Source organism: Oncorhynchus kisutch, unplaced genomic scaffold (assembly GCF_002021735.2).
Source record: "Oncorhynchus kisutch isolate 150728-3 unplaced genomic scaffold, Okis_V2 Okis02a-Okis13b_hom, whole genome shotgun sequence".
In the NCBI taxonomy this organism is placed as follows: domain Eukaryota; kingdom Metazoa; phylum Chordata; class Actinopteri; order Salmoniformes; family Salmonidae; genus Oncorhynchus; species Oncorhynchus kisutch.
Window position 1 is genome coordinate 6,115,509 of NW_022261979.1, and position 25,867 is coordinate 6,141,375.

General features: G+C 44.6%; 1 protein-coding gene across 13 annotated transcripts in view; it reads right to left on the reverse strand.

Annotated features, from left to right (window-relative positions):
• Nucleotides 1-25,867, reverse strand: part of LOC109877214 (PHD finger protein 20-like protein 1) — a 28,864-nt gene that overhangs the window by 2,618 nt on the left and 379 nt on the right. The window contains exons 2-26 of one of the 13 annotated variants that reach the window (XM_031811708.1): nucleotides 24,449-24,580; nucleotides 24,174-24,342; nucleotides 23,620-23,715; nucleotides 22,377-22,461; nucleotides 22,180-22,268; nucleotides 21,748-21,750; nucleotides 18,584-18,767; nucleotides 17,724-17,791; nucleotides 16,799-16,929; nucleotides 16,439-16,608; nucleotides 12,684-12,890; nucleotides 12,211-12,408; nucleotides 11,964-12,023; nucleotides 11,190-11,474; nucleotides 10,518-10,736; nucleotides 9,961-10,014; nucleotides 9,734-9,850; nucleotides 9,071-9,217; nucleotides 8,062-8,135; nucleotides 7,785-7,895; nucleotides 6,724-6,823; nucleotides 5,363-5,558; nucleotides 2,337-2,498; nucleotides 2,001-2,169; nucleotides 577-805 (exon numbers count right to left, since the gene is read on the reverse strand). In XM_031811708.1, the coding sequence (XP_031667568.1) occupies nucleotides 577-805; nucleotides 2,001-2,169; nucleotides 2,337-2,498; nucleotides 5,363-5,558; nucleotides 6,724-6,823; nucleotides 7,785-7,895; nucleotides 8,062-8,135; nucleotides 9,071-9,217; nucleotides 9,734-9,850; nucleotides 9,961-10,014; nucleotides 10,518-10,736; nucleotides 11,190-11,474; nucleotides 11,964-12,023; nucleotides 12,211-12,408; nucleotides 12,684-12,890; nucleotides 16,439-16,608; nucleotides 16,799-16,929; nucleotides 17,724-17,791; nucleotides 18,584-18,767; nucleotides 21,748-21,750; nucleotides 22,180-22,268; nucleotides 22,377-22,461; nucleotides 23,620-23,715; nucleotides 24,174-24,342; nucleotides 24,449-24,531 (3,406 nt within the window). In that variant the 5' untranslated portion in view covers nucleotides 24,532-24,580. Of the gene's footprint in view, nucleotides 1-576; nucleotides 806-2,000; nucleotides 2,170-2,336; nucleotides 2,499-5,362; nucleotides 5,559-6,723; nucleotides 6,824-7,784; nucleotides 7,896-8,061; nucleotides 8,136-9,070; nucleotides 9,218-9,733; nucleotides 9,851-9,960; nucleotides 10,015-10,517; nucleotides 10,737-11,189; nucleotides 11,475-11,963; nucleotides 12,024-12,210; nucleotides 12,409-12,683; nucleotides 12,891-16,438; nucleotides 16,609-16,798; nucleotides 16,930-17,723; nucleotides 17,792-18,583; nucleotides 18,768-21,747; nucleotides 21,751-22,179; nucleotides 22,269-22,376; nucleotides 22,462-23,619; nucleotides 23,716-24,167; nucleotides 24,343-24,448; nucleotides 24,581-25,867 lie in introns of all 13 variants that reach the window. The other 12 variants (XM_031811707.1, XM_031811713.1, XM_031811706.1 and 9 more) reach the window with 12 other exon arrangements.

A 25,867-nucleotide genomic window follows, 5' to 3' on the forward strand; every position in this document is an offset into this window, starting at 1 on the left:
CACCCACTACCATTTACCATCAAGCTCCTTCTCTAGACCACCCAGAACACCCCATTTACCATCAAGCTCCTTCTCTAGACCACCCCATTTACCATCAAGCTCCTTCTCTAGACCACCCCATTTACCATCAAGCTCCTTCTCTAGACCACCCAGAACACCCCATTTACCATCAAGCTCCTTCTCTAGACCACCCCATTTACCATCAAGCTCCTTCTCTAGACCACCCAGAACACCCCATTTACCATCAAGCTCCTTCTCTAGACCACCCCATTTACCATCAAGCTCCTTCTCTAGACCACCCCATTTACCATCAAGCTCCTTCTCTAGACCACCCAGAACACCCCATTTACCATCAAGCTCCTTCTCTAGACCACCCCATTTACCATCAAGCTCCTTCTCTAGACCACCCAGAACACCCCATTTACCATCAAGCTCCTTCTCTAGACCACCCCATTTACCATCAAGCTCCTTCTCTAGACCACTACCATTTACCATCAAGCTCCTTCTCTAGACCACCCAGAACACCCCATTTACCATCAAGCTCCTTCTCTAGACCACCCAGAACACCCCATTTACCATCAAGCTCCTTCTCTATGAGGTCCATCCTGCCTGCCACCTGGTTCTGAACATCTTCTATGTGAGTCAGGAGGTTCATCTGCCACTGGAGACAGTTCCTGGCATGTTCCACTGAGTCTGGTCCCCTCTCATTCAGACAGCCAGGCACAGCCAGCACTGAGTCTGGTCCCCTCTCATTTAGACAGCCAGGCATAGCCAGGGAGCCAGGCACAGCCAGGGCAGTTGTCTTCTGTTGACAACACACAGCATTAACTCAACCACAAAAATCTAATCAAAATTGATCAACACATTTTACAGTTAATTTTCTTTAAAGGAAAGCCGGTAGCCTAGTGGTTAGAGGCGAGACAGCAACCAGAGGGTTGCCAGTTCGAACCCCGGGTCTGACAGGAAAAATCTGTCCCGGAAGTGAGCTGGTGGGGAGGGGTTAAATGTATCAAACCCTAGATACCACGGGCACCCCCTGTTCCTACCTCTCCATGTAGTATATTGTCTTTATGAGAGGTTGAGATAAACAGTCCCCTGTTCCTACCTCTCCATGTAGTGTATTGTCTTTAGGAGAGGTTGAGATAAACAGTCCCCTGTTCCTACCTCTCCATGTAGTGTATTGTCTTTAGGAGAGGTTGAGATAAACAGTCCCCTGATCCTACCTCTCCATGTAGTGTATTGTCTTTAGGAGAGGTTGAGATAAACAGTCCCCTGTTCCTACCTCTCCATGTAGTGTATTGTCTTTAGGAGAGGTTGAGATAAACAGTCCCCTGTTCCTACCTCTCCATGTAGTGTATTGTCTTTAGGAGAGGTTGGGATAAACAGTCCCCTGTTCCTACCTCTCCATGTAGTGTATTGTCTTTAGGAGAGGTTGAGATACAGTCCCCTGTTCCTACCTCTCCATGTAGTGTATTGTCTTTAGGAGAGGTTGAGATAAACAGTCCCCTGTTCCTACCTCTCCATGTAGTGTATTGTCTTTAGGAGAGGTTGGGATAAACAGTCCCCTGTTCCTACCTCTCCATGTAGTGTATTGTCTTTTAGGAGAGGTTGGGATAAACAGTCCCCTGTTCCTACCTCTCCATGTAGTGTATTGTCTTTAGGAGAGGTTGGGATAAACAGTCCCCTGTTCCTACCTCTCCATGTAGTGTATTGTCTTTAGGAGAGGTTGGGATAAACAGTCCCCTGTTCCTACCTCTCCATGTAGTGTATTGTCTTTAGGAGAGGTTGGGATAAACAGTCCCCTGTTCCTACCTCTCCATGTAGTGTATTGTCTTTAGGAGAGGTTGAGATAAACAGTCCCCTGTTCCTACCTCTCCATGTAGTGTATTGTCTTTAGGAGAGGTTGGGATGAAGTTACATCCCAGTTGGACCTGATGTACAACTGAAGAATAAAGTGATCGCCTTAAAAACAAACAAGAGACAATGAAGATCAACAACACCTTTCTTACTTCCTGTTCCTTGGCTGTGAAGTGGGTGGAGTGGGAGGCGGGGTTAGTATTAGCCAGCACCAGGTCCGCCCCCACCCCTCCTCCCTCCTGGCTGTTAGAGCCGTGGGGGTCTGTAGAGGGCCAGTGTTCCAGCTGTCCGGGGCTGGGGGGTTTCTGGTAGCTGTAGAGCAGAGTGATTACAAAGACAATCAATAAAATACATTATGAGCACACTGTAAACTAGTGACGGGCACCAATATGGCTAATTCAACACAACATGGATAATGTTTGATTCCATACCAGTGCCCATCGCTACTAAAATCAGGTGTTACTCAGCTGAATGTGTACCTGTGTTCGCTGGTGATGTAAGTGTCTGTCTTGGAGGAGTTCTGGTTGTTCAGAGAGTTATCTGTCATGTGGATGCAGTCAGGGAGACCGCCCATGGGCTGGTCCTCGTCAGAGTTCACCCATGACCGAGCCCAGAAGTGCAAATTGGGATTGTGTTTGTTCCTATAGGTGGACAAGGAAGTAATGGTTCATTTTGACTCCAAATGATCATGGATCCGTTTCAAATAGCACCCTATTCCCTTTATAGTGCACTAGATTTGACCAGAACCCTATGGCACATTATTCCCTTTATAGTGCACTAGATTTGACCAGAGCCCTATGGCACCCTATTCCCTTTATAGTGCACTAGATTTGACCAGAACCCTATGGCACCCTATTCCCTTTATAGTGCACTAGATTTGACCAGAACCCTATGGCACCCTATTCCCTTTATAGTGCACTAGATTTGACCAGAACCCTATGGCACCCTATTCCCTTTATAGTGCACTAGATTTGACCAGAACCCTATGGCACCCTATTCCCTTTATAGTGCACTAGATTTGACCAGAACCCTATGGCACATTATTCCCTTTATAGTGCACTAGATTTGACCAGAGCCCTATGGCACCCTATTCCCTTTATAGTACACTAGATTTGACCAGAGCCCTATGGCACCCTATTCCCTTTATAGTGCACTAGATTTGACCAGAACCCTATGGTGCCCTATTCCCTTTATAGTGCACTAGATTTGACCAGAGTCCTATGGCACCCTATTCCCTTTATAGTGCACTAGATTTGACCAGAACCCTATGGCACCCTATTCCCTTTATAGTGCACTAGATTTGACCAGAACCCTATGGCATCCTATTCCCTTTATAGTGCACTAGATTTGACCAGAACCCTATGGCACCCTATTCCCTTTATAGTGCACTAGATTTGACCAGAACCCTATGGCACCCTATTCCCTTTATAGTGCACTAGATTTGACCAGAACCCTATGGCACCCTATTCCCTTTATAGTGCACTAGATTTGACCAGAACCCTATGGCACCCTATTCCCTTTATAGTGCACTAGATTTGACCAGAACCCTATGGCACCCTATTCCCTTTATAGTGCACTAGATTTGACCAGAACCCTATGGCACCCTATTCCCTTTATAGTGCACTAGATTTGACCAGAACCCTATGGCACCCTATTCCCTTTATAGTGCACTAGATTTGACCAGAACCCTATGGCACCCTATTCCCTTCATAGTGCACTAGATTTGACCAGAACCCTATGGCACCCTATTCCCTTTATAGTGCACTAGATTTGACCAGAACCCTATGGCACCCTATTCCCTTTATAGTGCACTAGATTTGACCAGAACCCTATGGCACCCTATTCCCTTTATAGTGCACTAGATTTGACCAGAACCCTATGGCACCCTATTCCCTTTATAGTGCACTAGATTTGACCAGAACCCTATGGCACATTATTCCCTTTATAGTGCACTAGATTTGACCAGAGCCCTATGGCACCCTATTCCCTTTATAGTACACTAGATTTGACCAGAGCCCTATGGCACCCTATTCCCTTTATAGTGCACTAGATTTGACCAGAACCCTATGGTGCCCTATTCCCTTTATAGTGCACTAGATTTGACCAGAGTCCTATGGCACCCTATTCCCTTTATAGTGCACTAGATTTGACCAGAACCCTATGGCACCCTATTCCCTTTATAGTGCACTAGATTTGACCAGAACCCTATGGCATCCTATTCCCTTTATAGTGCACTAGATTTGACCAGAACCCTATGGCACCCTATTCCCTTTATAGTGCACTAGATTTGACCAGAACCCTATGGCACCCTATTCCCTTTATAGTGCACTAGATTTGACCAGAACCCTATGGCACCCTATTCCCTTTATAGTGCACTAGATTTGACCAGAACCCTATGGCACCCTATTCCCTTTATAGTGCACTAGATTTGACCAGAACCCTATGGCACCCTATTCCCTTTATAGTGCACTAGATTTGACCAGAACCCTATGGCACCCTATTCCCTTTATAGTGCACTAGATTTGACCAGAACCCTATGGCACCCTATTCCCTTTATAGTGCACTAGATTTGACCAGAACCCTATGGCACCCTATTCCCTTTATAGTGCACTAGATTTGACCAGAACCCTATGGCACCCTATTCCCTTTATAGTGCACTAGATTTGACCAGAACCCTATGGCACCCTATTCCCTTTATAGTGCACTAGATTTGACCAGAACCCTATGGCACCCTATTCCCTTTATAGTGCACTAGATTTGACCAGAACCCTATGGCACCCTATTCCCTTCATAGTGCACTAGATTTGACCAGAACCCTATGGCACCCTATTCCCTTTATAGTGCACTAGATTTGACCAGAACCCTATGGCACCCTATTCCCTTTATAGTGCACTAGATTTGACCAGAACCCTATGGCACCCTATTCCCTTCATAGTGCACTAGATTTGACCAGAACCCTATGGCACCCTATTCCCTTCATAGTGCACTAGATTTGACCAGAACCCTATGGCACCCTATTCCCTTCATAGTGCACTAGATTTGACCAGAACCCTATGGCACCCTATTCCCTTTATAGTGCACTAGATTTGACCAGAACCCTATGGCACCCTATTCCCTTTATAGTGCACTAGATTTGACCAGAACCCTATGGCACCCTATTCCCTTCATAGTGCACTAGATTTGACCAGAACCCTATGGCACCCTATTCCCTTCATAGTGCACTAGATTTGACCAGAACCCTATGGCACCCTATTCCCTTCATAGTGCACTAGATTTGACCAGAACCCTATGGCACCCTATTCCCTTTATAGTGCACTAGATTTGACCAGAACCCTATGGCACCCTATTCCCTTCATAGTGCACTAGATTTGACCAGAACCCTATGGCACCCTATTCCCTTCATAGTGCACTAGATTTGACCAGAACCCAGTACTACAGACAATGAGTTCCACAGTTCTCTTCAGTGTGATGAAAACGTTGCCCTACATGTTGACAGGGGACCTACTGTAGTATGTCCATCTTCAGCTGTAGTCCGTGAAGGACGTTGTTGACACTGAACACGTCTGCTAACAGCTGATGGGTGGACACGCTGGTCTTACAGTTCTGCTCAGAGTAGTTCTCAGAGAGGAAGGACAAGCCGTACATCTGACCCTTGTTCAACCAGTCTTTGTCATGGAGATATTTGGCACTCCACCTTTGACCTAAACAACAAAAACAAATGGACATGTCAGGAAAACAACCAACATGTTGATGATGATAATAATAATAATAATAATGATGTAGGAATATCTTGGTCTTGTTTGTAAATTGTATAGGGTAGGTAGAAGTTGCCTAGCCGGAGTGCCAGTCTTGTTTGTAAATTGTATAGGGTAGGTAGAAGTTGCCTAGCCTGAGTGCCAGTCTTGTTTGTAAATTGTATAGGGTAGGTAGAAGTTGCCTAGCCGGAGTGCCAGTCTTGTTTGTAAATTGTATAGGGTAGGTAGAAGTTGCCTAGCCGGAGTGCCAGTCTTGTTTGTAAATTGTATAGGGTAGGTAGAAGTTGCCTAGCCGGAGTGCCAGTCTTGTTTGTAAATTGTATAGGGTAGGTAGAAGTTGCCTAGCCTGAGTGCCAGTCTTGTTTGTAAATTGTATAGGGTAGGTAGAAGTTGCCTAGCCTGAGTGCCAGTCTTGTTTATAAATTGTATAGGGTAGGTAGAAGTTGCCTAGCCGGAGTGCCAGTCTTGTTTGTAAATTGTATAGGGTAGGTAGAAGTTGCCTAGCCGGAGTGCCAGTCTTGTTTGTAAATTGTATAGGGTAGGTAGAAGTTGCCTAGCCTGAGTGCCAGTCTTGTTTGTAAATTGTATAGGGTAGGTAGAAGTTGCCTAGCCTGAGTGCCAGTCTTGTTTGTAAATTGTATAGGGTAGGTAGAAGTTGCCTAGCCTGAGTGCCAGTCTTGTTTGTAAATTGTATAGGGTAGGTAGAAGTTGCCTAGCCTGAGTGCCAGTCTTGTTTGTAAATTGTATAGGGTAGGTAGAAGTTGCCTAGCCTGAGTGCCAGTCTTGTTTGTAAATTGTATAGGGTAGGTAGAAGTTGCCTAGCCTGAGTGCCAGTCTTGTTTGTAAATTGTATAGGGTAGACAGAAGTTGCCTAGCCTGAGTGCCAGTCTGTTTGTGTTATCATACCAACTCCTTGTCACTCATGGTCATGTTTGGTTTGACAATGACATCAACGGAGCTGTCAAGAGCACAAACAGATCTGGGACCAGGCTAAAAGTTGTCTCTAACCACTGACACAGGGTGAGATTATCTTTCATCCCCTGAATGGTTTAGGTTGGAGAATAATCTGATCCTAGATCTGTGGTTAGGGGAATGTAGGGTATGATGTTACCTGGAGGGTCTCTGCAGATGTAACATATGTACTGGTCCGGGATGCTATCCTCCAGAAGCCCCATACACACACTGTGCTGCCAGCACATACACTCCTCACACTGAAACACAGAGCGAGAGAGAGACTGAATGTGTGTGTTTAGGTGGAAACAAATACTATCTGAACCCAGGTCTGAAACATATATAATACATTGTATTTATTTATTTAACTAGACAAGTCAGTTAGGAACAAATTCTTATTTACAAATGACAGCCTACCCCGTCCAAACCCGGACGAGCACCACCCTATGGGACTCCCAATCATGGCCGGTTGTGATACAGCCTGGATTCCAACCAGGGTGTCTGTAGTGACTCCTCTAGTACTGAGATGCTGTGCCTTAGACAGCTGCGCCACTCGGGAGCCCACATGACAACAGACATGTTTATGCCCCATTGTTATGTCTGAGGGACAGTTGGAAAATTCCGGAAACTCCCCCCAAATTCCTGAAACACTCCCCAAATCCCCCCACCCCCGGCCAAACGCACCACTAACCCAGACAACGCTGGGCCAATTGTGCGCCGCCCTATGGGACTCCCGACCACGGCCGGTTGTGATACAGCCCGGGATCGAACCAGGGTAAGTAGTGACGCCTCTAGCACTGCAATGTAGCACCTTAGACCACTGCGCCACTCAGGAGGCCCATATTAGAGGCCTGAAGGGAACGCCCTGGCGGAGCTTGTGGCAGACTTGTACTTTGTACATGTATTTGTTGTAAACTCCCCAGTTAACTGATACTAAAGAGTGATTCATTTAATATTAACTTCAGGTGTCCTTGGTGTTGAATTTACACCACAAGTGACTGGAATGTTCCAACCCCACCTCAGGCAGAACCACCCCACCTCAGGCAGAACCACCCCACCTCAGGCAGAACCACCCCACCTCAGGCAGAACCACCCCACCTCAGGCAGAACCACCCCACCTCAGGCAGAACCACCCCACCTCAGGCAGAACCACCCCACCTCAGACAGAACCACCCCACCTCAGGCAGAACACTAGTCTGAGGGCTCCAGTCAGTCCAGTACCTGAATCATGAATCCATTCTCCTCATCCATCTCACAGATACAGCGGACGATCTCCTGGGTACCATCCTCATCCTCCTCCTGGAAGTCCTCCATGTTTAGAGAGTCAAAGTCCTGGTCGGAGGGTTCAAAACAAACCCCCTTAGTCACATCTATACATTTCCTAAGCTATAACACACAATCTATTACATAGAGGAGGATCCTAAAGGACCATGGAGTCCAGTCTGCTTCCTGTTTTCTATGTTTCCAGAAATAAATGGTAGTATGGTGACAACCCTACCTGGTTGTACTCATCTCCACTAAACAGCAGGCTCTCTGTGGTCGAGTCCTCCAGGAACTCTATGTCTGACAGGTCTGGAGAGGGAGAGGGGGGGGGGAGGAGATAGGTAGAGAAAGGGGGAAGTGGGAGAGAGAGAGGGAGAGAGAGAGAGAAAGGGGGAAGTGAGAGAGAGAGGGGGGGGTAGGTAGAGAAGGGGAGGTAGGTAGAGAAGGGGAGGTAGGGAGATAAGGGGAGGTAGGGAGATAAGGGGAGGTAGGGAGATAAGGGGAGGTAGGGAGATAAGGGGAGGTAGGGAGATAAGGGGAGGTAGGGAGATAAGGGGAGGTAGGGAGGTAGGGAGAGAGGGGGAGGTAGGGAGAAGGGGAGGTAGGGAGAGGTAGGGAGAGAGGGGGAGGTAGGGAGAGAAGGGGAGGTAGGGAGAGAAGTGGAGGTAGGGAGAGAAGGGGAGGTAGGGAGAGAAGGGGAGGTAGGGAGATAAGGGGAGGTAGGGAGATAAGGGGAGGTAGGGAGATAAGGGGAGGTAGGGAGATAAGGGGAGGTAGGGAGGTAGGGAGAGAGGGGGAGGTAGGGAGAAGGGGAGGTAGGGAGAGGTAGGGAGAGAGGGGGAGGTAGGGAGAGAAGGGGAGGTAGGGAGAGAAGGGGAGGTAGGGAGAGAAGGGGAGGTAGGGAGAGAAGGGGAGGTAGGGAGAGAAGGGGAGGTAGGGAGAGAAGGGGAGGTAGGGAGAGAAGGGGAGGTAGGGAGAGAGGGGGAGGTAGGGAGAGAGGGAGAGAAAGGGGGAAGTGGGAGAGAGAGAGAGGGAGAGAGAGAAAGGGGGAAGTGGGAGAGGGGGAGGTAGGGAGAGAGGGGGAGGTAGGGAGAGAGGGGGGAGGGGGAGAGGGAGATATATGTGAGTTGATCCATTTGAACAGCACATTCATGTAAAGATGAAATGTGATCGATTGATATACACATGTATTGATACGCGTTCATTCCATAGAAAAGATGCCCTGTCAGGCGATTCCCACTCACTCTCTCCGGTCAGGTCCACAGAGAGGATGGCGCGGGGGTACTGGTAATGTTTGGTGGTGGAGCAGGAGGAAGAGGAGGAGCGGTGAAGAGCAGACGCCGTAGATCGCTCCAGGAAGGACAGGGACATGTCATCGTAGTCAGAATAACCTGCAGGTGAGAAAACACAGAATGTGTTTTTATGATGTATTGAAGATGTGCTACTTCTAGCATCTGTTTATCTTTCACTTCTGTATTTATTGGTGTTGTGTGTATTGGCTGGGGAAATTAAACTCCCCCCTTTGAGGATTGATTAAGTACTATCTTATGTCTCGGGGCGGCAGCGTAGCCTAGTGGTTAGAGCATTGGACTAGTAACCGGAAGGTTGCGAGTTCAAACCCCGAGCTGACAAGGTACAAATCTGTCGTTCTGCCCCTGAACAGGCAGTTAACCCACTGTTCCCAGGCCATCATTGAAAATAAGAATGTGTTCTTAACTGACTTGCCTAGTTAAATAAAAGGTAAAATTATTTATTTATTTTTTAAATAAAAAAAAATAGAAAAAAAATTGAATTAAAAAAAATATATATATACGTTTACAATAAGCTATACAAATGGACTGGTCATTCGCTGACAACATACTACACACAACAGCAGGAGCCCTTGGAGAAACAGTAAGATACAGCACCTGAACTAAACGTACAGTGCTGCTTAGATTTCCTCCTCTTCTTCTTCTTCTTCTTCTGTTTCATTTTGAAGTGTTCCTTCTCTTTCCTGTCCCTCCGCTCTTTGTCCTTCTTTTTTCCTAAAAACCAAAACACAACATCTATTTAATCACCAAACTGATTTGCTCGGAACAACGGAGGAATGTTATTTATTACAACTGCTAAGAAGAGAACTAGAACACAATCTCACCGATCACCTGGGATTTCTCCTCCAGTTTCACCTTCTTCTCATTCTTTATTAACCCTGTAGAAGGAGTCATGTAATTCAATCACAGGTCTCTGCAGCGAACTGGGTTGATTTAAATGTGTGACCCAAACGGTACCCTATTCCCTATATAGTGCACTACTTTAGATTGTTTCTTTTCCCCTCTGTCGTATTTCATGTGTTTTTCTTCTCATCTATATCACTACCTCATTGTGTGTTGTTGGGAAAGAGCTGGCCAGTGAAGCATGTCACTGGGCTGTTTTACACCTGCTGCATCCTGCCCTGCCTCCAGGCCTCACAGCCCCTCAGGAAGGCCCACTGCCCTGCCACTAACCTGGCTCCAGGCCTCACAGCCCCTCAGGAAGGCCCACTGCCCTGCCATTAACCTGGCTCCAGGCCTCACAGCCCCTCAGGAAGGCCCACTGCCCTGCCATTAACCTGGCTCCAGGCCTCACAGCCCCTCAGGAAGGCCCACTGCCCTGCCATTAACCTGGCTCCAGGCCTCACAGCCCCTCAGGAAGGCCCACTGCCCTGCCACTAACCTGGCTCCAGGTGCTTGTCCTTATCGATCACCTTCTTCAGAATCTTGTCGTGGAGGGACTCGAAGCTCTTCTCCTGAGGCGGCGGAGGGAGAGACAGCTCTGTGCTGTCAGAGCTCATGGAGGCAGAGGAGCGCTTCTTCCTGTTCAACCTGGGAGGTTTCAGACAGCTCCCCAGTCCAGTACAGTCCAGTTGGAACATATGGCCCGGAGGGTACAGTGCTGGAGGACAGAGGAGACAGTATAAAAACATATGGCCCTGAGGGGACAGAGGAGACAGTATAAAACATATGGCACCGAGGAGACAGTATAAAATATATGGCCCAGAGGAGACAGTATAAAACATATGGCCCTGAGGGGACAGAGGAGACAGTATAAAACATATGGCCCTGAGGGGACAGTATAAAACATATGGCCCTGAGGGGACAGAGGAGACAGTATAAAACATATGGCCCTGAGGGGACAGCGCTGAGGGACAGAGGGGGGTGAGAGAGAGTATAAGGTTGGGCTCTGGACAAAAGTAGTGCACTATAGGAAATAGGGTGCCATTTGGGATATGCACTATAGGAAATAGGGTGCCATTTGGGATATAACCTAAAACAATTTTGTGAATTTGTGTATTCAAGTTACATACAACTAACTGTGTTTTCAAATGAATGAAATGTAAATCCATACACGATGAGGTGGAGACAGTCCTGCGTCTCTTCGTGTTGTCAGGGACCTCCAGCAGGGTGGTGGTGGTGGGCATGGAGGCTGAGGTGGCCCGGGTACGACCAGCCCTGTCTGGGGAGCCTGGCAGCTCAGAGTCCTGGAGGTCCTTGTCAGCGTTGTGGTAATACTTGAGGTGGTAGTCCAGCAGCTTGGCTTTGCGGAAGGCCTTGGAGCACCCAGGGATCTTACACTTGTAGAGGTCCAGGTCGTTGGGAGACGTTGGGTCATCACACCACTTGGTGTTCATGACTGAGAGAGAGAGAGGACACAGAAGAGAGAGAGAGAGAGAGAGAGAGAGAGAGAGAGAGAGAGAGAGAGAGAGAGAGAGAGAGAGGTGACACAGAAGAGAGAGAGAGTGAGAGAGGTGACACAAGGGAGAGAGAGAGAGAGAGAGAGAGAGAGAGAGAGAGAGGTGACAGAGAGGAGACAGAGAGGAGAGAGAGAGAGAGGTGACACACAGAGGAGAGAGAGAGGGGGGGGGGGGGGGGGGGGGGGGAATGTTTTACTGGATTATCAAGTCTCTCAGTCCAGAACATGACACCCTTTTTGTTCAAGCTGGGCTGAAGAGCGTTTGAGTATGCTTCCATTCTATCGGACAGAGAGGACTTGGTAAAGATCGGCTTCTTACCGGAACATGAATAATAATTGCAGTAAGCCTTGAAGGAAATGAAAAGTAATGGTTGAAAGTAATACAATCAAAGTAAAATAATCTGTAATAAATTTGAGGAGAAAACCTACTTGGCTCCCTGGTGTGTTTGTTTAGTTTAGAGGTCCTGGTAATACTTCTCCTCCCAGCAGCTACAAATCAAACAGAAACACAGATGGATTAGGACATTATCTAACGTACATTATCCTGTACAATGTCTGACCCTAACGGCACCCTACTCCCCTAGAAAGTACACTCCTTTAGCGCACTTTGTAGGGAATAGGAGGCCATTTGAGATGCTGCAGTTGAGAATAAATCACTTCCCCAGTCAAGAATTACCTGCAGCTAAGGGTGGGAATTTGTCTGCCACTGCCGTATGATTGGCTGATGGCCCGTCAGTCAGCTGGTCTCTGTGTGTGATTGGTGGATGAGATGGTGTGAGGATGGAGGCAGCAGATGAAGGTGTAGGTGGTGTGCCGACACAGTAGTTGTGGAGGGTCGATGACTCTGCCTTCTCCACAGAGTTTGTCATTTGATCTAAAGGAGGACAATTACACACAGAATAGATTCAGGGTTGAATAAATAGACCTGTTTTCCTGGTTGTTCATGTTTTTTTTTTTCTTGGTCAGGGTTGTATTCATTAGTGCACACTGTAGCAAAACATTTTGTCACGCAAAATTAAAAACAAGCGTTTGTTATTTGACAAGTTCAGGTAGTTCACTCTCTGTTTCGGCCCATTCGGTTCCTAGTTAATATGACCCCGTTCACGAAGGTCGTCAGGAAGAACTCCTGTCCCTCGAGGCTGCACTCACCCTCTGGAGAGGAGGGGTCTTTGTGAGATGTGTTGTGCTCCCTCCCATGGGGTGAGAGGTCCGGGCACTGGGTGGTGGCGGGGTGAGAGGTCACGCTGGGGTCAGAGTTTATATCAGGGCTGACGGTGGCCAGGCGCTGGGAGCGTCTCCTCCTCTGGCTCTGTTCTGAGCTCCTGGGGGAGCCTGGAGGAACCGTCTCACCATGCCCTGTTGGAGAGGAAGCACAGCGCCGTCACTTAACAAACAGCCAAATGACCCACTAAGTATCATCATGGAAAATAGTTTTGTGCTGACAGTGATCGCAGCCCGAGCTCCCCAAGTCTTACTACTGTTGGGTTCTGAGAATATGAAATATACTAATTCATGTCACTGAGGGAGAGAGCTTAATGTATAACGTTTACATTATGTCAGGATATGTTATTGTTAGCCATCAGGCATCCTATGGGTGGGATCCTCTGGGATGAGAAGACACACAGTCTGGTACCAATCACCATGTCAGCCTTGAGTTGGGGAGGAGTGAGCACTTTGGGGTAGCGGTCAGGTCAGATGAAGTGAAGAAGAACAGATATCACTAAGGTTCTGTCTAGTAACAGAGATGCATTGGCTGTTTAGAGGTGTAGGAGGAGACTCAGCATAGGAGGAAGGGTTAAATATCAGTGCTTGTACAGAGGTGTAGGAGGAGACTCAGCATAGGAGGAAGGGTTAAATATCAGTGCTTGTACAGAGGTGTAGGAGGAGACTCAGCATAGGAGGAAGGGTTAAATATCAGTGCTTGTACAGAGGTGTAGGAGGAGACTCAGCATAGGAGGAAGGGTTAAATATCAGTGCTTGTACAGATGTGTAGGAGGAGACTCAGCATATGAGGAAGGGTTAAATATCAGTGCTTGTACAGATGTGTAGGAGGAGACTCAGCATAGGAGGAAGGGTTAAATATCAGTGCTTGTACAGATGTGTAGGAGGAGACTCAGCATAGGAGGAAGGGTTAAATATCAGTGCTTGTACAGAGGTGTAGGAGGAGACTCAGCATAGGAGGAAGGGTTAAATATCAGTGCTTGTACAGAGGTGTAGGAGGAGACTCAGCATAGGAGGAAGGGTTAAATATCAGTGCTTGTACAGAGGTGTAGGAGGAGACTCAGCATAGGAGGAAGGGTTAAATATCAGTGCTTGTACAGAGGTGTAGGAGGAGACTCAGCATAGGAGGAAGGGTTAAATATCAGTGCTTGTACAGAGGTGTAGGAGGAGACTCAGCATAGGAGGAAGGGTTAAATATCAGTGCTTGTACAGAGGTGTAGGAGGAGACTCAGCATAGGAGGAAGGGTTAAATATCAGTGCTTGTACAGAGGTGTAGGAGGAGACTCAGCATAGGAGGAAGGGTTAAATATCAGTGCTTGTACAGAGGTGTAGGAGGAGACTCAGCATAGGAGGAAGGGTTAAATATCAGTGCTTGTACAGAGGTGTAGGAGGAGACTCAGCATAGGAGGAAGGGTTAAATATCAGTGCTTGTACAGAGGTGTAGGAGGAGACTCAGCATAGGAGGAAGGGTTAAATATCAGTGCTTGTACAGAGGTGTAGGAGGAGACTCAGCATAGGAGGAAGGGTTAAGTATCAGTGCTTGTACAGAGGTGTAGGAGGAGACTCAGCATAGGAGGAAGGGTTAAATATCAGTGCTTGTACAGAGGTGTAGGAGGAGACTCAGCATAGGAGGAAGGGTTAAATATCAGTGCTTGTACAGAGGTGTAGGAGGAGACTCAGCATAGGAGGAAGGGTTAAATATCAGTGCTTGTACAGATGTGTAGGAGGAGACTCAGCATAGGAGGAAGGGTTAAATATCAGTGCTTGTACAGAGGTGTAGGAGGAGACTCAGCATAGGAGGAAGGGTTAAATATCAGTGCTTGTACAGAGGTGTAGGAGGAGACTCAGCATAGGAGGAAGGGTTAAATATCAGTGCTTGTACAGATGTGTAGGAGGAGACTCAGCATAGGAGGAAGGGTTAAATATCAGTGCTTGTACAGAGGTGTAGGAGGAGACTCAGCATAGGAGGAAGGGTTAAATATCAGTGCTTGTACAGAGGTGTAGGAGGAGACTCAGCATAGGAGGAAGGGTTAAATATCAGTGCTTGTACAGATGTGTAGGAGGAGACTCAGCATAGGAGGAAGGGTTAAATATCAGTGCTTGTACAGATGTGTAGGAGGAGACTCAGCATAGGAGGAAGGGTTAAGTATCAGTGCTTGTACAGAGGTGTAGGAGGAGACTCAGCATAGGAGGAAGGGTTAAATATCAGTGCTTGTACAGATGTGTAGGAGGAGACTCAGCATAGGAGGAAGGGTTAAATATCAGTGCTTGTACAGAGGTGTAGGAGGAGACTCAGCATAGGAGGAAGGGTTAAATATCAGTGCTTGTACAGAGGTGTAGGAGGAGACTCAGCATAGGAGGAAGGGTTAAATATCAGTGCTTGTACAGAGGTGTAGGAGGAGACTCAGCATAGGAGGAAGGGTTAAGTATCAGTGCTTGTACAGAGGTGTAGGAGGAGACTCAGCATAGGAGGAAGGGTTAAATATCAGTGCTTGTACAGAGGTGTAGGAGGAGACTCAGCATAGGAGGAAGGGTTAAGTATCAGTGCTTGTACAGAGGTGTAGGAGGAGACTCAGCATAGGAGGAAGGGTTAAGTATCAGTGCTTGTACAGAGGTGTAGGAGGAGACTCAGCATAGGAGGAAGGGTTAAGTATCAGTGCTTGTACAGAGGTGTAGGAGGAGACTCAGCATAGGAGGAAGGGTTAAGTATCAGTGCTTGTACAGAGGTGTAGGAGGAGACTCAGCATAGGAGGAAGGGTTAAGTATCAGTGCTTGTACAGAGGTGTAGGAGGAGACTCAGCATAGGAGGAAGGGTTAAGTATCAGTGCTTGTACAGAGGTGTAGGAGGAGACTCAGCATAGGAGGAAGGGTTAAGTATCAGTGCTTGTACAGAGGTGTAGGAGGAGACTCAGCATAGGAGGAAGGGTTAAATATCAGTGCTTGTACAGAGGTGTAGGAGGAGACTCAGCATAGGAGGAAGGGTTAAATATCAGTGCTTGTACAGAGGTGTAGGAGGAGACTCAGCATAGGAGGAAGGGTTAAGTATCAGTGCTTGTACAGAGGTGTAGGAGGAGACTCAGCATAGGAGGAAGGGTTAAGTATCAGTGCTTGTACAGAGGTGTAGGAGGAGACTCAGCATAGGAGGAAGGGTTAAATATCAGTGCTTGTACAGAGGTGTAGGAGGAGACTCAGCATAGGAGGAAGGGTTAAATATCAGTGCTTGTACAGAGGTGTAGGAGGAGACTCAGCATAGGAGGAAGGGTTAAATATCAGTGCTTGTACAGAGGTGTAGGAGGAGACTCAGCATAGGAGGAAGGGTTAAGTATCAGTGCTTGTACAGAGGTGTAGGAGGAGACTCAGCATAGGAGGAAGGGTTAAATATCAGTGCTTGTACAGAGGTGTAGGAGGAGACTCAGCATAGGAGGAAGGGTTAAGTATCAGTGCTTGTGTGAACAACGTCTGTGACTAATGCAGCTGTATTAGTCCTCTGGGAAGAATAAACTTGGTTTAAGCTTTCAGTCCATCGAGTTTTTACTGGGAGAATTAGAACCTAACACTTCTGAGGCAATTAGTTTGTTTTTCCCCCAAACAATCTTCCAAAAAACTGTATCCATAAAGTTCATATTTGTAACACCACTTGTGTCTAAGACTATACACTACTTTGACATAGTTAGTGGAAGTACCTTTCCCACTGTGACCCTGTCCCTCAGCAGACCGACCTGAGGTAGCCGTGTCTGGGCAGCTGTGTCTGGGGGAGGGACTCAGCATGGACTCTGGGGCTGACATGGTGTCCTCCCCAGCAGACAGAGTAGTGATGGAGCACGGCGGCCTGGACGCTCTCTGCTTCTGGCTGCTGTTAACCATGACAAATGGGTTCTTCATTATTTAACAAATGATTATACAAAAATATGAATTACAAGTACAACTTACAATGACATTATTAATGACAAATTATTACCTGATTACAATACACTATAAATATACCAATAAACCACAGATTTCCTAAGGCATTGAAAGCCAATAGCTATCTTGTCAAACGCTACCTGTTGGACTCCCCAGAGTGGTGCTTCAGACGCCTGTTCCGACACTTGGCTGGAGAGCCCGTCACAGAGGACCCCGTCTGTCTCTGGGTCTGCCTCTGTAAGGAATCATGGTCTGCTGTTCTTGGTACCTTCTGGAAGAATACAGAGAGGAATAAACAGTGGGATTGCTGTCATGACATGACTCTTGGGTTAAGTCCCAAATGGGATCCTATTCCGTATTTGGTGCACTACTTTTGTTATGGGCTCTGGTCCAAAGCAGTGCACTTTATAGGGAATATGATGCCATTTGGGACAGCCTTAGAAAAACAACTGTTATGGAGCAAAGTCTGTCTTTTAGTGACTTTTAGTGACTAGCTGGTACCTGTTGTTGGGACATTATCTACACTACAGTGAGTGACTAGCTGGTACCTGTTGTTGGGACATTATCTGCACTACAGTGAGTGACTAGCCGGTGCCTGTTGTTGGGACATTATCTGCACTACAGTGAGTGACTAGCCGGTACCTGTTGTTGGGACATTATCTGCACTACAGTGAGTGACTAGCTGGTACCTGTTGTTGGGACATTATCTACACTAGAGTGAGTGACTAGCTGGTACCTGTTGTTGGGACATTATCTGCACTACAGTGAGTGACTAGCTGGTACCTGTTGTTGGGACATTATCTACACTACAGTGAGTGACTAGCTGGTACCTGTTGTTGGGACATTATCTACACTACAGTGAGTGACTAGCTGGTACCTGTTGTTGGGACATTATCTACACTACAGTGAGTGACTAGCTGGTACCTGTTGTTGGGACATTATCTACACTACAGTGAGTGACTAGCTGGTACCTGTTGTTGGGAGATTATCTACACTACAGTGAGTGACTAGCTGGTACCTGTTGTTGGGACATTATCTACACTACAGTGAGTGACTAGCTGGTACCTGTTGTTGGGACGTCACTGGGACTTCTGTCCGCTCCTTCTTACAGTCAGCATCATCTTCATGGGATTCTGAAGGCAGAGGGAGAAGAATATAACAGGTCCATTAACAGGTTGGAACGCCACACACACTGGCTGTCCCAAATGGCACCCTATATCCTCTATACCCAGTCCCTGGTCAAAAGTAGTGCCCTATAAAAGGGACTATGGTGCCATTTGGGAGACACATCGTACATGTGATGGCTAACTAAGAAGGAGGGCCCTGGGGTGAAACCCTGTGGGGTGAAACCTGTGGTTTTACAGGCCTGGACCCTCCGTGGTGAAATATGACCTGTGGTTTTACAGGCCTGGATCCTCAGGGGTGAAATATGACCTGTGGTTTTACAGGCCTGGACCCTCCAGGGTGAAATATGACCTGTGGTTTTACAGGCCTGGACCCTCCAGGGTGAAATATGACCTGTGGTTTTACAGGCCTGGACCCTCTGAGTTGAATAACATGCTATCTCTTAGATCTCATGTCTTGCTGCTCTGAGGAGGGCTTGGTTTCTTCCTCATCATCACCACGGCGTCTTAGTTATCATTGGAGAGGTTGAGAGTAAAGAATCATAACATCTAAATGATACCACTACTCCATATCACTGGTGTATGATACTAACATACAGCACTAGCTGCATGAGAACAGACACTGAGAAATGATCATTCATTTTTAAAGGGCCTGCTAATTTGAAACCCATATGTGTCCCAAATCGCACCCTATTCCCTATTCAGTGCACAACTTTTGACCAGGGAATATGGTCCCATTTGGGAAATACCCACAGTGTGCATGTATCTGTTGGGGTGAGGGAAGGAGAGGACTCAAGTTACCTAGTTTGTCAGAGTCGGACTGATCCTGCAACTCTTCATCCAGCTCTTCCTGACCGTCCTCATCGTCAGACTTCCCTCCGTGAGGGTCGTCCCTGTCCTTGTTGCTGTTGGCACTGGTACGAGGCGTACTGCTTCCTTTGCTCTTGGCTGCAGCCGAGGCAGCTTTCACCAGGGCTATCCAGTCCTGTTGGGAGGAGAGACACTTGTTTTTCTATTTTGTTTTGTTGTGCTTTGTCCTTGTTGTTGTTGTTGTTGTTGGAAAAGCTCTTTAAATCCAATGTATCCATATGTTGTTATGAAACGTAGTATTAGAGACTGGTGGTTAGATAAATGCATCTATTCTATAGGCTGCTGCTGTAAGTTAGTTAGGGTGCGTTCCAAATGGAACCCTATTACCTATATAGGAAATAAATCAAATGGTATTTGTCACATACGCGTGTTTAGCAGATGTTATCGCGGTTCGTAGCGAAACGTTTGTGTTTCTAGGTCCAACAGTGCAGTAATATCTAATATCTAACAAGTAATATCAAACTAAATACACAATCTAAAGTAAAAGGAATGGAATGTAAAACATATATAAACATTTGGACGAGCAACGTCAGAGCGGCATAGACTAAGATACAGTAGAATAGGATAGAATACAGTATATAGATATGAGAGGAGTCATGCATAGACTAAGATACAGTAGAATAGGACAGAATACAGTATATAGATATGAGAGGAGTCATGCATAGACTAAGATACAGTAGAATAGGACAGAATACAGTATATAGATATGAGAGGAGTCATGCATAGACTAAGATACAGTAGAATAGGACAGAATACAGTATATAGATATGAGAGGAGTCATGCATAGACTAAGATACAGTAGAATAGGACAGAATACAGTATATAGATATGAGAGGAGTCATGCATATACTAAGATACAGTAGAATAGGATAGAATACAGTATATAGATATGAGAGGAGTCATGCATAGACTAAGATACAGTAGAATAGGATAGAATACAGTATATAGATATGAGAGGAGTCATGCATAGACTAAGATACAGTAGAATAGGATAGAATACAGTATATAGATATGAGAGGAGTCATGCATATACTAAGATACAGTAGAATAGGACAGAATACAGTATATAGATATGAGAGGAGTCATGCATAGACTAAGATACAGTAGAATAGGATAGAATACAGTATATAGATATGAGAGGAGTCATGCATATACTAAGATACAGTAGAATAGGATAGAATACAGTATATAGATATGAGAGGAGTCATGCATAGACTAAGATACAGTAGAATAGGACAGAATACAGTATATAGATATGAGAGGAGTCATGCATAGACTAAGATACAGTAGAATAGGACAGAATACAGTATATAGATATGAGAGGAGTCATGCATAGACTAAGATACAGTAGAATAGGACAGAATACAGTATATAGATGAGAGGAGTCATGCATAGACTAAGATACAGTAGAATAGGACAGAATACAGTATATAGATATGAGAGGAGTCATGCATAGACTAAGATACAGTAGAATAGGATAGAATACAGTATATAGATATGAGAGGAGTCATGCATATACTAAGATACAGTAGAATAGGACAGAATACAGTATATAGATATGAGAGGAGTCATGCATAGACTAAGATACAGTAGAATAGGACAGAATACAGTATATAGATATGAGAGGAGTCATGCATAGACTAAGATACAGTAGAATAGGACAGAATACAGTATATAGATGAGAGGAGTCATGCATAGACTAAGATACAGTAGAATAGGACAGAATACAGTATATAGATATGAGAGGAGTCATGCATAGACTAAGATACAGTAGAATAGGATAGAATACAGTATATAGATATGAGAGGAGTCATGCATATACTAAGATACAGTAGAATAGGACAGAATACAGTATATAGATATGAGAGGAGTCATGCATAGACTAAGATACAGTAGAATAGGACAGAATACAGTATATAGATATGAGAGGAGTCATGCATAGACTAAGATACAGTAGAATAGGACAGAATACAGTATATAGATATGAGAGGAGTCATGCATATACTAAGATACAGTAGAATAGGACAGAATACAGTATATAGATATGAGAGGAGTCATGCATAGACTAAGATACAGTAGAATAGGACAGAATACAGTATATAGATATGAGAGGAGTCATGCATAGACTAAGATACAGTAGAATAGGACAGAATACAGTATATAGATATGAGAGGAGTCATGCATAGACTAAGATACAGTAGAATAGGACAGAATACAGTATATAGATATGAGAGGAGTCATGCATAGACTAAGATACAGTAGAATAGGATAGAATACAGTATATAGATATGAGAGGAGTCATGCATAGACTAAGATAAATTAGAATAGGATAGAATACAGTATATAGATATGAGAGGAGTCAAGCATAGACTAAGATACAGTAGAATAGGATAGAATACAGTATATAGATATGAGAGGAGTAATGCATATAGACTAAGATACAGTAGAATAGGATAGAATACAGTATATAGATATGAGAGGAGTAATGCATAGACTAAGATACAGTAGAATAGGATAGAATACAGTATATAGATATGAGAGGAGTAATGCATATAGACTAAGATACAGTAGAATAGGATAGAATACAGTATATAGATAGAGGAGTAATGCAAAATATGTCAATGTTATTATTAAATGGACTAGTTCCAATTATTAAAGTGACCAGTGATTCCAAGTCTATGTATATAGGGCAGCAGCCTCTAATTAGGGTGCCATTTGGGACTCTGGCGTAGTGTGTGGAGAAGTAACAGGGTTAACCGTGACTAAACAGATCGTCTAGGTGTCAGACTAGGTAACGACCTTGGTCGGTGAGAAAATAGCAAGACTCAATAGTAAAGAAATCAATATATTTAACCAATAGGGACTTGTGTTTAAACTATTAGCTACTACTTTCCAAGTGTACTGCTCCACATTAAAAGTAAAAAAATTCTAAGTAAAATAAATTAAATCTTAATTAAGTAGTAAATAAGATTAGACTCTGGTCTCCTTGAGAGTGTCTGCTGGTTGGAACAAGGGAGATGCCAGCAAGTCTATCCTGCCAAGACTGTGGGAATCAGCCTTCGCATTAAATCCAGCAATTCCCTGTTGCCCTTTACCTTCTGAAAAAGAGGGAGAAGTGAAATAGAAAATTATGGTATCCTACACTGTCTACAACAGACTTTCAAGAATTTTAACTTGCCTTCTTTTAATCAGTATATCTATAACCACCAGACCTCACCGCCAGACCCCTAGCTATAACGCCAGACCCTTAGCTATAACGCCAGACCCCTAGCTACAACGCCAGACCCCTAGCTACAACGCCAGACCCCTAGCTACAACGCCAGACCCCTAGCTATAATGCCAGGTTCTTACTAAGCTACATGTTCCTTACTTCTATTGGAGGAATGCTATCCAGGCCGTTATTGTAAATAAGAATTTGTTCTTAACGGACTTGCCTTGTTAAATAAAGGTTCAATTTACATATATATTTTTTTAAATATGCTCATGCTGATTCCAGAAGTGATTGTATGATCATGTGACCAGCTCACCTGTCCTTTTGCATCATGGGGCATAGATTTGATATGAATTTTTTTCACACAGCGAATAACTCCATCATAAAACTGCACCGTGTAGATACCTAGAATTTAACAAAGACACTTCAGTTGGGACGGACACAATTGCAAGTCATTGTGTTATGTGTATTGGCCATATGGCTACTGCTTCAGAAATAGTTAGTGATAAATACCCTCTTTGTTTACAGATTCAATCTTTGCAGGATAGTAGCGACAATCTGTCCATCGAGCAAGCACCTCTTCACCATCTCTCAATTCCTGTAAAACAAGTCAAGCCAAACAAACCTCCATTACTCTAAATATGTATTTAACAAACACGTGCCATGAGAGACAAAAGTTTGAAATTATACTGAACAAAAATATAAGCGCAACATGTAAAGTGTTGGTTCCATGCTTCATGAACTGAAATAAAAGATCCTTGGAATTTGAGAGTGGGGGGGGCGGTGCTTAGGAGTATTTCTGTCTGTAATAAAGTCCTTTTGTGGGATAAACTCATTCTGATTGGCTGGGCCTGGCTCCCAAGTGGGTTGGGCTTTCTGTGAACTGTAACTCCGTAGAATCTTTGAAATTGTTGCATGTTACATTTATATTTCTGTCCAGTATAGATACTGTAGAAGCACTAAATGTTGTTGTCTGATTCAGGATGAAAGGAATTGCTTGTAAGGTTGAAAGTGTAGCTTGAATATTAAAGGCCCAGTGCTGTAAAAAAAAAAACGTGATTTCTTGTGTGTTAAATGCATTCCCACACCGACGTTAAAATAATACTTTGAAATTCTGAAAAAGCCATTTTAGTGTAAGAGCTGTTTGAAAAGGACACCTGAAATTTCTGCCTTTTTTGTTGGGATGGAGTTTTGGCCTGCCTGGTGACATCAACAGGCTGTAAATTAGTTAATAGACCAATAAGAAAGAGAGTTCCAAACCTCTCTGCCAATAAGAGCTAGTTTTAAGTTATCCCCTCCCCATTCAGACCACTCCCAGACAGTCCTAGCATAACTTTTACTTGAGAAATTGATCTTTGCTAAGAAGCTATTTTGGATCATTTTAATTGAAAACACAGTAAGGTACTAAATGATGTAATATTGAGATACAAATGGTTGCATTGGAACTTTAAGGCAAAGGGAAATGTTTGTAAGACAAAAAGCTCAAAGATAAATGTTACAAACATTTGACAGGAACACAAAGAGCAAAAGCTTGAATAATGCAGAATGAGCCCCTTTAGACCACAGAATAGCACTGCAGTATGGAAATGCCTAAACTCTGATATAGCTATGTCAGATTCAGTTATGCCTCAACAAAAATGATCTGATGGTTTTGACCAAAGCTGTGTTATGTGAAGAATCGAAACAGTGAGTGAGACAAGGAGTTAATAATTCAGCCAAATCACTGCAAAATGAGACACAGGGAATGTATGTATACTTGTCTCGGCTGCGGTAACTCTGTTTGGTCCTCTGTGCTCTCTGTACATCCAGGAAGCTCATCAAGGCGAGATGCTGACATCTCGCTGAGTCTCTCCTGGTAGAAATATTTATAAGATATAAGGCATAAACAATTTGTTATTTATTTTAAAACGATAGTTCACTCAGAATCGATATGTTACTACTATGCATCTATCACTCATCCAATTGATTGCACACTCTCAACCATCTACAACAAAACTCCTCATGAGGCAAACTGTCTCTAGCCCAGAGAAAGCTGTTTTGAGTACTTGGCATGCCATATGAGTTTCATCAAATCCATCCATACATTGCAAGCCACAATACATGGGGGAGTCTGACACTCCCATTTCATATTTTCTCAATTCCTCACATCATCATATCTTCTCAAATAGAGAAGAAGGTCTGAGGGGAGGGACCTTGGACCTTCTCCTCCAATACGGTTGAGAATGCAGGAAATAGGAAATAGGATGCGAGGAATCGTGGAGAGACGAATTGAGAAGTAGTCTGTGGCTGGACAAAAACACCTACAGTCACCTCCCCCTCCTCTTCCTTCAGTCCCTCTTTACGGAGTGTTGGCCTTTCAAGAGGCCGCAGCCGAGTGCTGTCCCAGGCGATCCACTCATCATATCGATGGCTCCAACGATCAAAGTGGACAAGCATCTTCCCCTCATCGAAATCGATGTCCTCAATGCGTGACGAGTACCTAGAAGGTTGTAAAAGAAAGAAGACAAGAACAAAATGTCTACTATGTTACATGTATATCTGTCATTATGCACATGATTACATAAAGGAACGTGACCGTTACAGACCATTTTTGTAGATAGTCTTGAGCTTCAATTCTAGCACCGACTTCAAAAGTGATCCCTGGACGATTAGGTGTCTTCCTGCTCATCTTCACAACGTCTATGTTTCAAGACTGATGATCTGTCTGTCTGTGGCAGCTGAAAACAAAACAAAGGTAATGGATAGACCATGTTAAGCATCCGTCTTTCTCTTAAATGTAAACCACACATACGAGACCCTCTGCAAAGATTAACTATCTGTTCAATTGGCACCATATGGGAAGGTGATTAGCTAGCTAGCTATATGGCTTAAGTAACGGCACGAACAATATTGTCTTGTTGAACTAGCTAGCATGATAGTTTGCTCACATAGGTCAGCAGTATTCCAGTTGATTCATAAAACAAAAATGTTATTGGAATAGATAGCAGACTAGCTAGCTAACATCCTCTCTAGTAAACCAACTGTCTTTCAAACAAGCTGTTCAGACATGCCACTAGCCAAAATAGATCCAGACCCTACGCTTGTTTACAACTGCTTTGGGGTCAGACAGGATTCCAGGCTCAAAAAATGTATCTCAATCGTGGGATGAGAAATGTCTTGTACTCAAAATTCTACCATTATAACAACTGTTATACAGAGAAGACTACTCGTTTTTCCAGAAAAGTTCCCCTTTCGTCCTCATGATAGGTAGCAGAAGCCACAGCAGCAATTCCACAATGACAGATGTGGTTACTATTGAAAGTCAGTGAGTCGTTCAACCTTCTCGGTATAACATTTGGAATAATGGGACAATTCAGAATACAATGCATTTCTCATCCCTGGATTGAGGTACGTTTTCCCGAGCCATATCTTGTGCAGGCTCTGCAGTGTCTTAATCTAAACAAGAAGCCTGTCCGACCCCAGTGCAACTATAAACAAGTGCAGGGTCGATAATCTATTCTGACTAAAATGACACCGCCACCATACTCACCCAACTGGCACATTCTGGTCATTAAAACATCATGGCACAATCATTCATAACAGTACTAGTTTGTTAATTAATCAACAATTAATATATTCATATTATTCGTTAACTAGCTATCTTAATTTACGTACTAAGATAGTTAGCTAGCCTAATGTACTAAACTAGGTAGCTAGCAGGCTATCGTAGACTAGCTAGCTAAAGTCACACAAGCGGTTGGTTGGTTACCTAGCATGTCGGTTATTAAAAGTGGCAAAAGTCAAGTGATAAAACAAGCGTTATATTAACATTTAATGTCTGAACAAATAGGATATTTATTTGCAACAAAACGTTTAGCTAACTGGCCGTTAGTTGTCCATTTACTATGGTACCTAATGCTACAGTAACTAGTTAACTTTGCAATAAGTTAGCTGGCTAACGTTATATTTTTAACTGGCCTAACTAACGTATTACTAGCCAACTAAACGATGGTGATATGACAAGG